The following is a 15658-nucleotide window of genomic DNA, read 5'->3' as shown; positions in this document are numbered from 1 at the left end:
CCTTATTAGATATATGATTTGAAAATATTCTCCCATTCTGTGGGTTGCCTTTTCACTCTTTTCATTCTCTTGAGATTAAAGTTTTTAATTTTTGTAAAGTTCATTTTACCTATTTTTCCTTTTGTTATCTGTGCTTTTGGTGTCATCACCAAGAAATCAGTGCCAAATCCAATGTCACGAAGATTTTCCCCTATGTTTTCTTCTAAGAGTTTTATCATTTTAGCTCTGATGTTTAGGTCTATAATCCATTTTGCAAAAAACATCACTGAGATTTTTATAGAGATTGCATTGAATCTGTAGATTGCTTTGAGCAATATTGTTATCATAACAACATTAAATCTTCCAATCCATAAACATGGGATGTCTTTCCATTCACATATGTCTTCCTTAGTTTCTTTTGGCCATGTTTTGCAGTTTTTCAGTGTACAAGTCTTTTGCCTCCTTGGTTATGTTTATTCCTAAGTTTTTTATTCCTTTTGATGCTGTTGGAAATATAATTTTCCTTCTAATTTCTTTTTCAGATTGTTCATTGCTTGTGCATAGAAATGCAACTCCATACCTTGATTTTAACCCAGTGAGAGTAAATCCTTGATTTTAGACCTGTGTCAGACTTCTGACTTATAGAACTTTACAATAATACATTTTTGTTTTACGCCACTAAATTTGAGGTCATTTGTGACAGCAGGAATGGGAAACTAATATAGCTCACATCTACTGAACTCAACTATGGGTTAAGCAAAATACTAGGAGCTTATCTTAATTAATCTTCCTAACAATGCTGCAAATTAAACCCATTTTACAGATGAGTAAACTGAGCCTTAGAAACATGCTTGAAATCATAGTTGGTTATTAGCAATTATGGGATTTGAACCATGTTCTCTCTATAGTTATACATAAGATATCACTATAAAGTATGGAGAATAATTTTAAAAATTGGAGCAGAATGATACAATGACATGCTTCAAAGTTGTCTTCTACACACAGATTCCAGCTAATTTTTGGCAAATCTCTTTAGGACTTGGTTTTCCAGTCAATTATGAGTTGCAGTCATATAGAAGTGTTTTCTTGTTTGTTTGTTTGTTTAACATCTTTATTGGAGTATAATTGCTTTACAATGGTGTGTTAGCTTCTGCTTTATAACAAAGTGAATCAGCTATACATACACATATGTGCCCATATCTCCTCCCTCTTGCATCTCCCTCCCTCCCACCCTCCCCATCCCACCCCTCCAGGCAGTCACAAAGCACCGAGCTGATCTTTGTGTATTAATTTTGTATTCTGCAACTTTAGTGAATTCATTTATTCTAAATTTTTTTTGTGGCATCTATAGGGTTTTCTATATATAGTATCATGTCATATGCAAACCATGACAGTTTTCTTTCTTTCTTTCCAATTTGGATTTGTTTTCTTTTCTTTTTGTCTTGTCTGATTGCTGTGACTAAGACTTCCAATAATATGTTGAATACAAGTGGCAAGAGTAGGCATCCTTGTCTTGTTTCTGATCTTAGAGGAAATGTTTTCAGCTTTTCACCGTTGAGTATGAGGTTAACTGTGGGTTTGTCATATATGGACTTTATTCTGTTGAGATATTTTCCCTCTATGCCCACTTTGTTGAGAGTTTGTATCATAAATAGATGTTGAATTTTGTCAAAAGTTATTTCTGCATCTGTGGAGATGATATATGATTTTTATTCTTCCTTTTGTTAATGTGGTGTAACACATTGATTGATTTGCGGATACTGAAACATCCCTGCATCCCTGGGATAAATCCCACTTAATTATGGTGCATGTTCCTTTTAATGTCTTGTTAAATTAGGTCTGCTAATATTTTGTTGAGGATTTTTGTTGAGGAGTTTTGCATCTATGATCTTCAAGGTTATTGGCCTGTGATTAAATTTTTTTGTAGTGTCTTTGTCTGATTTTGTTATCAGGGTAATTCTGGCCTAGTAGAATGAGTTTAGAAGCATTCCTTCCTCTTCAATATTTTGGAATTGTTTCGGAAGCAGGTACTAAGTTTCTTTAAATGCTTGGTAGAATTGACCTGTGAAGACATTTGGTCTTGGACCAAATGTATTGAGAAATTAAAGATGAGTCATCCATAGCCTGGGCCTTTAACCTTCTTTACAATTAAGTGCTGGGATAATGAGGCAGGTGCTTGATGTACAGCATGTGCAGCAAACATGTCTTTCACTTTTTATGTGATTCAAATTGCTCAGAAATATACTAATACCAATTAGGACATGGATAGATACTTACTGACTTAGATTTCTGTCAATACAGATCTTATTTAATTGAAATCTGCTTTCTCTTTCTTTACTCTGATATCTTCTCTTCTTCAAATTTCCTAATACTTCTCTTAAGGCCCCCGATATTATTCATTTGTGGTCACTTACAAGGCTCTGTTCACCTCTGCTTCCTTATCTAATTCTCTCCTGCTTTTAAAAATCAAATTAAGAAGGGTATATTTAAAATAGATAACCAACAAGGACCTACTGTATAGCACAGGGAACTCTGTTCAATACTCTGTAATAAACTAAATGGGAAAAGAATTTGAAAAAGAACAGATACATGTATATGTATAACTGAATCAGTTTGCTGTACGCCTGAAACTAACACATTGTTAATCAGCTATACTCCAATATAAAATAAAAATTAAAAAAAGAAGGGTTTCCAACATAGTTGTCTCATTACCTACCACTTGAGAAAATTTCCTTCTATGATCTTAAAACTCTTTTTGCCTGTATGTGTTTTTTTAATCATTTTTCCTGGTTTGTCAGTCAATATAGACATATATTTGGAAGCAACTTTAAGTTGGCTTGCCTTCCCCTCCTAGTCTGAAATACCACATTGAATACTTCTTAATTTAAACCTTCTAGCTGTCAGCACCTTTTTCCAGGAAAAATCAAAATACAAGAAAATTTTATTTTTATTTGGCCACAGTTTGATAAATTTAGGCACTTACAGAATGTCTGCCCTGGCGTTACTGCAGAAGCTGTGTTTTATTTCTATAAATGTCTAACCTTTCTATGCAACCCTCTAAATCATAGCATAACGACATAACAATTTTGCCTGAAGATCTACTACTCATCTGTTCTGAAATGTCATGCATAGTAAAAATCTATTTGGGGATTGTTTTGACCACTCTTCTCTCACTATAAAGAAGAGGGTGACTATGGAATGCTTCATTGATGAACAGCTGTCTTTGAAAGGCACAAACACATTGTGCTTCCAGTTAATGACAGCTAACTCTTGACTGGGCTCTCTTCTGATCCCTGATACACCCACGTGCAACCCCACTCATCCACTTACCACCTACCTCTCCTGCAAAATACCCATTCCCTTTTAATGACGACATCTCAGGTTATCAGAAAGATGAATCTAATGTGAAAATTACAAATCTTTTACCTGGAAAGTCATGCAAAGAAGAATAATTTAAATGCTGAACAATTTGAACTCCACAGAAATACCATCCCCCCAAAATTCATGAAACCCTATCATAGGTGAAATGCTTAGTGACCAAAAGGATGGACAACTATTGAGAGTGCAATTGAGCCTTTATCCCTTGAGTTCTTTAAAAATCGTTTAAAAATAAGCTCAGCAATTTGCAGTCAACCTACCTAAAAGCAGAGAACTACACCAAATGACTGGTTGTTGGCCCTCTTCCCAGTTCTGTGATTCCACAATGACCCACTGGCACTTAGGTGTCATTTTACTCTCCTTAAAAATTATAAAATTAAAAGAATAGGATGAAAGTTTTTAAATCCTATAGAAAATCTGTAACTATAGTGAATTCATTTTAGTTTCTTATTTGTCAACTAAAATTCTTAAATTAACCTAATTCTTCTAAAATAGAAATAAACTGTATGAGGTCATTTTTCTAAAACTATTCTAGCTGTTCATATGTCTACCAATATATACAGATGGAGAGTATCTGAAATAATGTTCACCAAATTTTACCAGTGGCTGTCTGTGTGGTGAAATTAGAAAGTTTTAAAAAATCTTTTTTCTTGTACTTTCATATATTACTTGATTTTTTTAATAATAAGCGCGTGTCATTTTTACAAACAAAACCCCACTATTTCTTCTAAAGTCCATTGGAACTCCACGCACTGGGAGTTAAAGGAAAATCATTGTATTATGCTCCTAGAAGAGATGACTTCTCCCAAGTCCTCTCAAAACGCACCACCAGTTTTTTCCTTTCCCTAGTCCTGCTCCAATGCTAGATATATTTCACTCATATTTCGCTCTTATAAACCAAACTCCCACATACTGATGTAAAATGGCTCATGGGCAAAACTTAAGGATCTAAGAAGTCACTGCCACTCAGACACACCTGAAATGAGCAGGGAAAGATCAATTTCATCGCAGATGTTTGTGAGGGAGTTTAGGGAAATGGAGCGCAGCCTGGGCCTTTCATGTCCTAAAGATGAATGTGAAGCTGGGTCCATGTGAACACAAACCTGAGCTGACCTTAACCTTGAGTCAAACAAACGATCGGAAACCATCCGCGTCCATCAGAACACGGCCACCACACGTCTAAACAAGTCTCTGTGTTTCCCTCATTTGCTCTATGTTCTTCATGTCTCCCTTCTGTCTTTCACATTGAGAGATGTAAGTGGCTGTAGAACACTTGAAAACGGCACTCCCTCTAAGTCTTGACTAAATTTTTCCATCTTTCACACAGTGAGATGAGGAAAGTCCAGAGGACTTCTGCAAGGTTTTGTTGCTAGGGCGGACAAGCAGAGCCAGTGTGCTTTAGTTGATTTTATTTGTAATTAGGAATGATTTTGCCTTTGTGGCTGGCTGGTTCCCCCTTGGAGAGGCTTTTTCCTACTCTCTGGGTTTACAACTCACACTCCTAAAAGAGGCAGGAGGTGATGGCATCAGAGGCCTGAGTTAAAATCCTGACTCTAGGGCTTCCCTGGTGGCGCAGTGGTTGAGAGTCTGCCTGCTAATGCAGGGGACACGGGTCCGAGCCCTGGTCTGGGAGGATCCCACATGCCACGGAGCAACTAGGCCCGTGCGCCACAACTACTGAGCCTGCGCGTCTGGAGCCTGTGCTCCGCAACAAGACAGGCCGCAATACTGAGAGGCCCGCGCACAGCGATGAAGAGTGGCCCCCGCTTGCCACAGCTAGAAAAAGCCCTCACACAGAAACGAGGACCCAACACAGGAAAAATAAATTCATTAATTAATAAAAAACTCCTACCCCCAACATCTTCTAAAAAAAAAAAAAATCCTGACTCTAAAAAAGTTCGTTATTGAGTTAATACGCACGTGTATTAAATGCCTATGAGAAGCCCGACTTTGGTGCTTTAAAGATAGAAGACATTATCCTTGTTTTCAAGAAGCCTGCAGTCCCCAAGGAGTGTAACAAATGCAGTATAATGTAGTGAGTGAAAGAATGGGGGTGGACTTAGCTCCCAGAGATGGCTGGACCTCGCTGGGGGACTCTCAGCTTCCACTGTGGGGCTCCCAAGCTTCTGCTCTGGGGTGGGGATACTGTCTGCCCCCTGGAGCATCTTGGGATCTAGAAAAGGCAGTTTCCTCAAAGAAGGGGCACCCAACTCATGCAAGAAGAGTCAGAAAACGATTGTTGAAGTCAGTCACCCTTGAACTGCGTCTGGAAGGCAGGGGAGCAGGCCTAGGCCGCACAAGCAGCGGCTTTCCAAGCAGTGGAAACAGCACAGACCAAGTCCGAAACGACTGCAAATTCCCTTGTTGATTTACAGTACACATGCACATCAGCTCCCCACCATTCACCTCCATGAGCCCCTGATCTGTAAAATGGGAAAAATAACTCTTGCCTGGCTACATCAGGAGTGGTTGTGTGGGTTAAATAAAGAATATCAAAGGGCTATGTAAACTGGGAAGTCCCATTATCACCATTATGAAAGAGAAGCGTGGTACAGGATTCCATCAAGATTCGACTCAACGATTACAATGCTGTGTGGCAGAAAGAGCCCTGCCCTGGCTTTGCCACTAACCCACCATCTGTCCACCCTCCCCGCCCCACAGGCCTCAGTTTTCCTCATCTGTAAAATTAGTGGCTTGGACCAAGGAACACGAAAGTCCCTTCAAGATGCTGCCATTTTATTCCTAAGTCCCCATTAAATCTAGTTGCCAGTAAGCAGCACGTGGCTCCCTGCCCCCCAGACTATTTCTTTACTCATTCCTAACCTTTACCTTGGCATCCAAAGCATAAGATTCATCAAGCATGTTAGACAACCCACGGCACATTTCCTGTTTTCCTCTGTTCCCTCTGCAGGCCATAGACACACAGAACCCAGCCTTTCCAGGACTCAGCCAGGACAGGGCTGCCGGCCGCTTAACGAAGGCTGCATGCCTCCCAGGGGCTGAGGAAAGTCCTGGGCACAGGCTGGGGTTGTTTGCTGGGACGAAAGGCACCCTGGAAGTGGAAGGCTCAGTCATTCATTTATTAATTACAATTGCGGGTTTGTTCTCAAGAATGATTCCTTTGACATTTCTTTTCATCTAACACTGACTGCGACAGAAGCATCGGATATCCAGAACGGTCTCCAGTTCCTCCGCGCGAGTATTTTTATTCCAGGACCTGAGATTCTGTTCTGATCTGTCTCTTCCCTTGTGAGTCCCTTCCACCCTTGCTTCAGAGGTGGGGTGTGTTTATTTGGGGGTTGGGGTGGGAGGGTGTGTGTCTGTGTGTTTAACGTCTACTTTTTGGAAGGAAATCTATGTTACCCCAAATAAGCTTTCTGTGGACTTTAATCAGACTTTTTCAGATAAATGGACAATGGAAAAAATCCACGGAAAGATTAGAAAGACCCCTGAGACTAATACCCACCTAAGGTCGTGGGCCACACCTGCGGGTTACAGCTGGAAGGGAGAAGCAAGCTGGTATGTCGATGCGGCTCTAAACAACAATACCGTGTGTGAAGACCCAGGGGCGCTTTGGGATTGACCAAGAGGAAACACTTGTTGCACAATGATAGGATCTTGTTGGTACAGTTGTCAGAGAAGGGAACTCCCACAGCAAAGGACATAAAACCACCCGGGGCACTCTGCGGCGGCTCGGTTTTGCGGTGCCAGGGAGGGGACCAGAGCCCAGCCCTGCCCCAGACACAGATGGGACCATGAACTGCAGCCACAGCTTCAGCCAGAGCCCCTCAGGCTCCCTCTATGGCACAGGAAGCAGCTGAGGCCAGCCAGGGAGCTTTCCCCGGGCTCCCAGCGTCCACGGTGGCACAGGGGGTGTCTGCATCTCGCTTTCCTTCTCCTCGCCCAGATGTCCACCTCCTGGGGGGTCTTGGGGGTCTGGAAGGGCAGCTCCGTCCTAGGCAGAAATGGGAAGGCGGTGATGCAGAACCTCAGTGACCACCTGGCCTCCTACCTGGACAAGGTGTGCACCCTGGAGGAGGCCAATGTGAAACTCGAAAGTTGCATCCTGAAGTGGCATCAGCAGAGAGATCCGGGCAGTAAGCAAGATTACTCCCAATATGAGGAAAACATCAGCTGCCTGCAGGAGCAGCTAAGATCCTGGGTGACCCTGGAACTCGAGAGGGGGCTGCATTTCCAGGGGACCAGGGGAGGAGAAATCAGTAGAAAAGACAATTCCAGGAAAATGGCAAAAGAGCTGCAAGTTATCCTGAACAAAGGTATTCAAGGATATTTTCTTATCATACCTTAAATCTGGACTTGGGAAAGTCTGTTTTGTATATTTAATCTTCTGTACATGAACTATATAGAAAAATGGAAAGCAACCAGGTGCTATCCAGTATCACTGAAGATCCGACGATGTAATCATAACAATCAGGGCTGGTCCTCATTCCTCATGCTCAGTGCACAAGGCACAAGAGAGCATTTACTTTCTCATTACATCAGTTCTGCTCCACCTGAAAGTCCTGGCGACCGTGTGATTGTCCATCAAAGAAAGGCTGACTCGTACTATTTTGGAGATCACACCTAAAAGCTGTCACTCCGCTAGCAGATACATCTTTGTGATATCCCTGGATATTTCCTCTTGGGGACTGCCAGAAGTTCTGAATTCTAGCTGCTCACAGTTCTGAAAATGGCATATTGCTAGCAAAAAAAATAATAAAATGAGCATGATTTTTAGAATCTCAGAGTTAGGATGGATTATGAAGACTTCTTCAAAAAATAAATAACTTCTCAACCAAACATTTAAAAGCTAACCTTATACCTTCTGGGATGTCTCATAATATCAACTAGAAGTAGAGGGAATCCAGTCATCTCCTAGGTTATATTTTAAAGCTATATAAATTCCCTCTTATGTAAAGTGATCCCAGAAAATTTCCTGTAAGATCATGATTTAACCTATCCTAGAAAGAGCATCACAGGTTTCCAATATTTCTACAGTATTATTTCTCAACACTCTGTTGTCCCTGCTTGAATCAAGATAATAGAAATCGGTCCTCATAATGAACCTTAATTATTGAATAATCAACCTAATAACTGACTGTGTAATTGCCTTACCTGTATAGTACATGGTTGTTTTACCAATAAAACAAGGTGACTCAACAAACCTCTCCATATTGTTTTGATTAATAAAGTTGCTTTGATTTTAGAATGGAGAGAATAGATTTTTGCAAATGGGCAGCTGAGAACATAACTCCCTAAAGAAATGTGAGGTTAGACCTGGTCAAATAAAGTATTAGCTGACATCAGGGAGAAGGAGGGAAAGGGAGGGAAACATTTATTGAGCACTTATTGTATGCCAGGCATCATGTGTATGTAATACACTTATCAGCACAGTCCAAGAGCTTTCTGCAATGATGGAAAAGTTCTATATCATCTGATTTAATTTTAACCACACCCCTGGAAAGAAATTGAAGCTCAGAGAAGTAATGTAGCCATCCAAAGCCACCAGCAAGAGGCAAAGCTGGGATTCTAACCCAGGTCTGTTTCCAATGGCCTCTTAATTTCCATATAGCATGGTGCTGACCAGTCTGTCTCATACAAAAATGATGCTGTTTGTTAATAAAGATAATGCATTAGATTTGCACTGCTAATCATACAACACATTTTTCACACCCATTATCTCATTCCATGAAGCAGGTGTTTTTATCCCCACTTTATACATGAGGAGACTGAGACCAAGTGGTTGCCTAAATTCTTTGGAACAGAACTGAGAAAAGCAAGTGGGGACAACTACGATGAGGGGTGCCTGGCCCACTCTCCAGGTGGCCCCAGATTCTCAGTTCTGACACTAAAGAGGAAGCTTCTTCAGCTTCGAATTCCACTCATTTCTGGATTGCTTACTTTGGCTGTTTTTCTCTGTGTTTGAAGAAAACCACTCTTTGAAGTTCAGGTTGTCTGTCTATCCGACCTCCCCCATTTGCAGGTGAGAAAACAGAGGCCCAAAGAGGTCCCACAATGCCCGGGGCTGACCCCTTCCTGGGCCTTTCATGACTCATGAAATGTTCTGCATAGATACAGCACTCTCCTGCCCCCACTTTAGGGATGTGAAGTGTTACTCCAGAAGTCTATATGAAAATGATTTCGGGAATTCCCTGGCGGTCCAGTGGTTAGGACTTGGCCCTTTCACCACTCAGGGCCCGGGTTCAATTCCTGGCTGGGGAACTAAGATCCTGCAAGCTGCGCAGCTTGGCCAAAAATAAAACAAAGAAAATGATTTCAAAAATTAATCTATTCCTTTTGAAACACAGAGTTGGACATAGTCATGCAAATATTAGGATATAGAATGGCTCTCAATAGTACTAGATTCGGCTTGTTGGTTTATGGTCAAAAGTTCTATTTTCCTCTCCCCGGTAGGAGATTATGCACCCTGGAGCAATGATGCTGCACTAATACACCAACTAGATTCTTTTAAAAGAATGAACTCAGGGCCTTGGGGAGAATCCTGCTTAATAATTACAACATACAGTGCAAAACCTATGCCTCATATGTTATTTCTCAAGCCATCCTTATTCACTAATTACTATGAAGGATGTCTCAGAAATAGTGATTGTGTCATAATATTGTATCAGGTAACCCAACAAGTAGGAAATAATTTCAGTTTTTAAATGTGTTCTATATCAACTCGTATACTATGAGAATGCTACTTGGGGGAATCAGACTCTTGATGTGGGTTTTGCCATGGATAAATTATCTTTTTAAAAATATTTATTTATTCATTCACTCATTTTGGCTGCACTCGGTCTTAGCTGCAGCATGAGGGATCTTCATTCTGGCATGCGGACTCTTAGTTGCGGCCTGCATAGGGGATCTAGTTCCCCAACCAAGGATAGAATCCGGGCCCCCTGCATTGGGAGTGTGAAGTCTTACCCACTGGACCACCAGGGAAGTCCCACACACTGCTTTGCGCCTTTATTATTATTTTTTAATAAACTTTTCATGTGGAGTAATTTTAGATATACATGGTACAGAAACTTTCCATAAATCTCTCACCCAGTTCCCCTCATCATTAAAATCTTCCATCACCATGGCACGTTTGTCACAACTAAGGAAGCAACATTGGTACATTTCTGTGAACTAAATTCACCTTTGTCTCAAACTTAATATATCTTGGAGATTTTCCTGTATCAGTACATAGGAACTGATGTTCTTTTTTTAAATTGAAATATAGTTGATTTACAATGTTGTGTTATTTCTGCTGTACAGCAAAATAAAGCAGTTAAACATATATATACATTCTTTTTTTATATTCTTCTCCATTATGGTTCATCACAGAATACTGGATACAGTTCCCTGTGCTATACAGTAGGACCTTGTTATTTATCCCTTCTATACAGAAATGATGTCCTTAATGATTACTCCATGGTCTTCCAGTTAGAAGTCTCTTATACATAAGGTACTTAATTGGTCCCTTGTTACTGGAAAACTATGGTGTTTCCAACACAGGTGGTATTTTTTATTTTCTGATTCTATGGTGTGTACAGTGCATCATTTCTCTGGATGTCAAGCAAAACCTCAGTGCATAACTGAGGCTAACTGCAGGGGTCGCCAGGCCATTTTGGATGGAGCTACTTTTCATCTCCCATGAGCTTAGATCATGCAAAGACTATAGAGCCTGGAGGGAAAAGCATTGGTAAGAAATCCCTAAGCAGCACTGTAGAGGGAAGACAAGGAAATACCTACAGAATCCCTTTTTAGAGCAAAGGAAGTAGTCATAATACCATTTGGAATCCACCAAGGGGAGCAAGAAGGTGGGCAGGGGCAGGCAGCTTGGCTATCTTCCACCAAGAACAGCAAAATGTGGAGGGTGCATCTCAACGTATAAAACCTAGGATTTACCCAATGCAGACATTGGCTCTAATCATAAAACATTTAAAAAAGAAAATTAAATATTTTACAATTTTCTGAACTAATTTAGTTTCAACTGATTTTTCAGAGAATCTACAGTGTGCCCAGAAATGATAAGTATTTTACAACAGTATTTTATTTAATCTCTTTGAATCTAATTCTCATAACTCTTTGGTGAAGCGGCTAATGTTATTATTGCCATTTTATGGATGAAGAAACTGAGAATGGGCCAAGCTCACCCAGAGGGTGGGTGCCAGAGAATGACCCCAGGCTCTGCTCTGGGAGTTCCATACCCAGTGTCCTGAACACCTCTAAATCCTGCTGTTGTGTATTCATGACACCAAATTCCTAGTAATCAGTGGAGCTTTGAACAGGACCAGATTTTTAAAAGGCGTCTTTATGTTGAGGTATAACTTTGTCTTAAGAAAATACTTTCTGGGCTTCCCTGGTGGCGCAGTGGTTGAGAGTCCGCCTGCCGATACAGGGGACACAGGTTCGTGCCCCGGGCCGGGAAGATCCCACATGCCGCGGAGCGGCTAGGCCTGTGAGCCATGGCCGCTGAGCCTGCGCATCCGGAGCCTGTGCTCCACAACGAGAGAGGCCACAACAGTGAGAGGCCCGCGTACCGCAAAAAAAAAAAAAAAAAAGACAGTGAATGTGACTGCAGACCATATCCTTACTATAAAATCATTCGTGTGTTTTCCTCAGTAAATATTTATTGATTTGACGACTCATTATTCCACTGCTAGAAAAAGAGGTCATCTCTGCTGACAAGTAAGATTCCCAGGAACGGGCATAAACGCAGCTCTCCTGTGTGCTTGTATACAACTGAAATGACTCTTGGTGTGTGTTTTACAGATAGTAGATGGCTAGATGACCAAGGCTCAGAGAATCCTTCTCATTGGCAATGCCAGGATAGCAGTGGATGACTTCAGCCTTAAGTAAGTTCCTTCTTCACAGTGCTGCGGGGCAGGAGGGTTGTTTGGTGTTTTTTTGCTTTGTTTATGGAATTGCTCTTGTTTTTGTTTCTATTTTGCAGAAGGAAAACTTATCTCACCATTACCCACATGTAACATCTTAGTAAATTATAATGAAAAGGCATAATGAGAACAAATACCTGACCAGACCCTAATTTAAAAAAAACCTGGATAAAAAATATACTTTTGGTATGGGGAAATTTGAATACAAACCCTTAGATAATATTTAAAAGTTATTGATTTTTTTAGGTGTGATAATGTTATTATGCTTATTTAGAAAACTGTCTTTTTGTTAAAAGATACATTCTGAAGTATTTAGGGGTGAAATGTCATAATGTCTATAATTTACTTTAAAATACAAAATAGAATATAGATGAAGCAAATATGGCAAAATGTTAATAGTTGCTAAATCTAAGTGACGGGCATATGGCTGTTTATTATTCCATTTTCTTTAATAAAAAAAATAATGTTGAGTCACCATCATAGAAAATCCTTCATGAAACAGACATACAAATGATACACAGCATGTATTCATTTGCTCTTATTAAATGTAAAAAGTAAGATATTCACCTCTAAACTAAGGTGAATCCTTCCAACAGCAAGTGTACTCTTCTCTTCCTTCTAACCAAAGGTATGAAAATGAACACTCCTTCAAGAAAAACTTGGAAATTGAAGTTGAGAGTCTCCGAAATAACTTGGATGATCTGACCATTGTCACAACAGACTTGGAACAGGAGGTTGAGGGGATGAGGAAAGAGCTCATCCTCATGAAGAAGCATCATGAGCAGGTAGGATTCCCAGGGACTTCCAGGTAACTAGCATAGCTCTTAATCTGCACATTTCAGGCGACTCAATAGCTACAGAAGAAACCACCATCAGAATGTCAGCCCTATTGTCTTCAACCTAAATAATCATAAGGAACCATCTCAATGTCTAATTTTTCCAAGTTCAGGGTTATCTACCCAGATGTCAAATACAACAGCCAAAATACAATCGCAATTAACGATGACATAGGTCAACAGTTTTGTTAATGTACAATGTTTACCTAGACCTGTTTGTAAATATACCAGAAAAATAAATGTGTGGGATTTATCTTTCATTAACCCAATGTGCAGCAAATTGGGGACAAGAGAATAAAGAGAATCTGCCACTGATCCAGGTAAATATAACTAGTGGCAAAAACTGAGTCCTAATTTCCAGAAACATTTAACTCACTTTCAAAAAGTTACCATCCATCTAAAGTCCCTGAGACTCTGATGAAAGGATAGAAAAACAATCCCCATTTTAGGCAAACAAAATTGCTTATAAACGTCAAAGAGCCTCAGCTTCTGCACAGCTGGTTAGACAGTGATTGTTAATGAAACATTTCCTGTGGTTTCTTGGTTTTATGATACCCTATGGGCGTCAGCCCTACAGAGTCATAATTCACTGACAAGATTTTGAAAGTCTCTACACCTTTTGGCTTTGGGTTATGGAACTGCTTCCCCAAAGTTTGGCCTATAACCTGAAATGTTCAACTGTTTCATTGTGTCATCACTTCATGTATGAACGTTTGCCGAAGAGTACTTTACACGCTATGTAAGCATAATGCTTTGCAAAACGTTTTCAACCAGGGACTAAGTCAGTAATCACAGAGGCCTTTTTTTTTTTTTTTTTTGCGGTACGCGGGCCTCTCACTGCTGTGGCCTCTCCCGTTGCGGAGCACAGACTCCAGACGTGCAGGCTCAGCAGCCATGGCTCACGGGCCCAGCTGCTCTGCGGCATGTGGGATCTTCCTGGACCGGGGCACGAACCCGTGTCCCCTGCATCGGCAGGCGGACTCTCAACCACCGCGCCACCAGGGAAGCCCACAGAGGCCATTTGATTGCCCTGTCTGGTGCTATTCTTTACTTTGTAAAATTATAAGAGAAAAAACATATTGTTTTGTCATCAACAAATGAGAAACCAAATCAAACCAGGGAAAGACTGGCAACCACATAAGCTGAGTTTTTTTTTAATTGAATGTGTATTTTATTTTATTTTTGGCCGCACCATGCAGCATGTGGGATCTTAGTTCCCCAACCAGGGATCGAACACATGACCCCTGCAGTGGAAGCACAGAGTCTCAACCACTGGACTGCCAGGGAAGTTCCAGCTGAGTTTTTTAAAGATCTGTGAACTGCTGCCCATTAACACACTTCCAGCCTTCTGATGTCACAGCTGATTCATTTTCTCTCTCTGTTATTAAACAGGAAATGGAAGAACATCATGTGCCAAATGACTTCAAGGTCAATGTGAAGGTGGATACAACCCCGGGAGAAGATCTGATTAAGGTCCTGGAGGACATGAGGCAGGAATATGAGTTTATAATAAAGAAGCATCAAGACTTGGACAGCTGGTATAAAGAGCAGGCAAAAGAAAGATGCCCAAACTTCCCAAAGGTTCCATTTCCAAGTGGTCCCAATGCCAATGCCTCTGCCCTTTGCTTGGTCTCACAGTTAGCAGCCATGACCCAGGAGGTGACCCATCCAACAGCTGTGCAGAGCAGCCAAAGTGATATATCCATGAGCTGAAGTGCACTTTCCAGGCCCTGGAGACTGACCTGCAGGCGCAGTGCAACAAGGTGAGTTTGAGCTGGGAAAATCCTGGGTCAGGTACCTCCTTCTCCACAAAGCCTTCCTTGACCTCTCCCCCAGGCCCATCTCCCCAACCCCCTTGGGACATCTCTCCATCCAAATCCCCACTTTCCATCCAAATTGTCCATGATGAGGATAATAAGAGCTATCATTTACTGAGGTGTCCGTGTTGTGCCATATTCATTACATTAAATATCATCAGGGCTTCCCTGGTGGTGCAGTGGTTGAGAGTCCTCCTGCCGATGCAGGGGACACGGGTTCGTGCCCCGGTCTGGGAAGATCCCACATGCTGCGGAGCGGCTGGGCCCGTGATTACCATACCATTTCTCTGGGAAAAAAATAACATAATTCCAGAATTACCTTTTATGGACAATAAGCAATCTTGTACTATAGTTACATATACACCTATCTAGTCTTTCACCTTAGAAAATGGATACTAAATAATGGTATTATTTTCTGAGTATGCAGTAGATATTGGTGGCCACAATGAATCCATACCCCCTAGGACTCATGCCTTTCTGTAGTTTCTCCCATACTTACTTTGTCTTGAGCCATGTGACTTGATTTGGTCAATGGAACATCAGCAAGCATGACAAAGCAGAGGTTTGCTAATGATTACACACCAAGCTCACCCTATTGGACTGCTCCCTCTAGGAAGCCAGCTACCACGGAAGAAGTCCATTTACCCCGAGACTACCACGCTGTGAATAAGTCTAAACTAGTCTCCTGAGAGGACAAATGAAGGAAAACTGAGGAACCAAACAAACAGCCATAACTGAAGCTCCAGACGTACAACTCAGATCA

The 15658-nt window shown here is 41.1% G+C and overlaps 1 protein-coding gene across 1 annotated transcript; it reads left to right on the top strand.

Annotated features, from left to right (window-relative positions):
• Positions 1-6965: 6965 nt before the first annotated feature.
• KRT23 (keratin 23) lies at positions 6966-14791 on the top strand (the record flags this gene model as incomplete). The annotated part of the gene is given in 6 exon segments (XM_079724914.1): positions 6966-7175; positions 7179-7293; positions 7296-7519; positions 12136-12203; positions 12871-13027; positions 14471-14791. Coding segments are annotated over 6 exon segments (948 nt in total). The 5' UTR covers positions 6966-7112.
• Positions 14792-15658: the final 867 nt, after the last annotated feature.

This window comes from Hyperoodon ampullatus (assembly GCF_949752795.1).
Source record: "Hyperoodon ampullatus genome assembly, chromosome: 19".
Taxonomy (NCBI): Eukaryota; Metazoa; Chordata; class Mammalia; order Artiodactyla; family Ziphiidae; genus Hyperoodon; species Hyperoodon ampullatus.
Note: the sequence above shows the minus strand (reverse complement) of the source record. Positions and strands in the feature narration are given on the sequence as shown.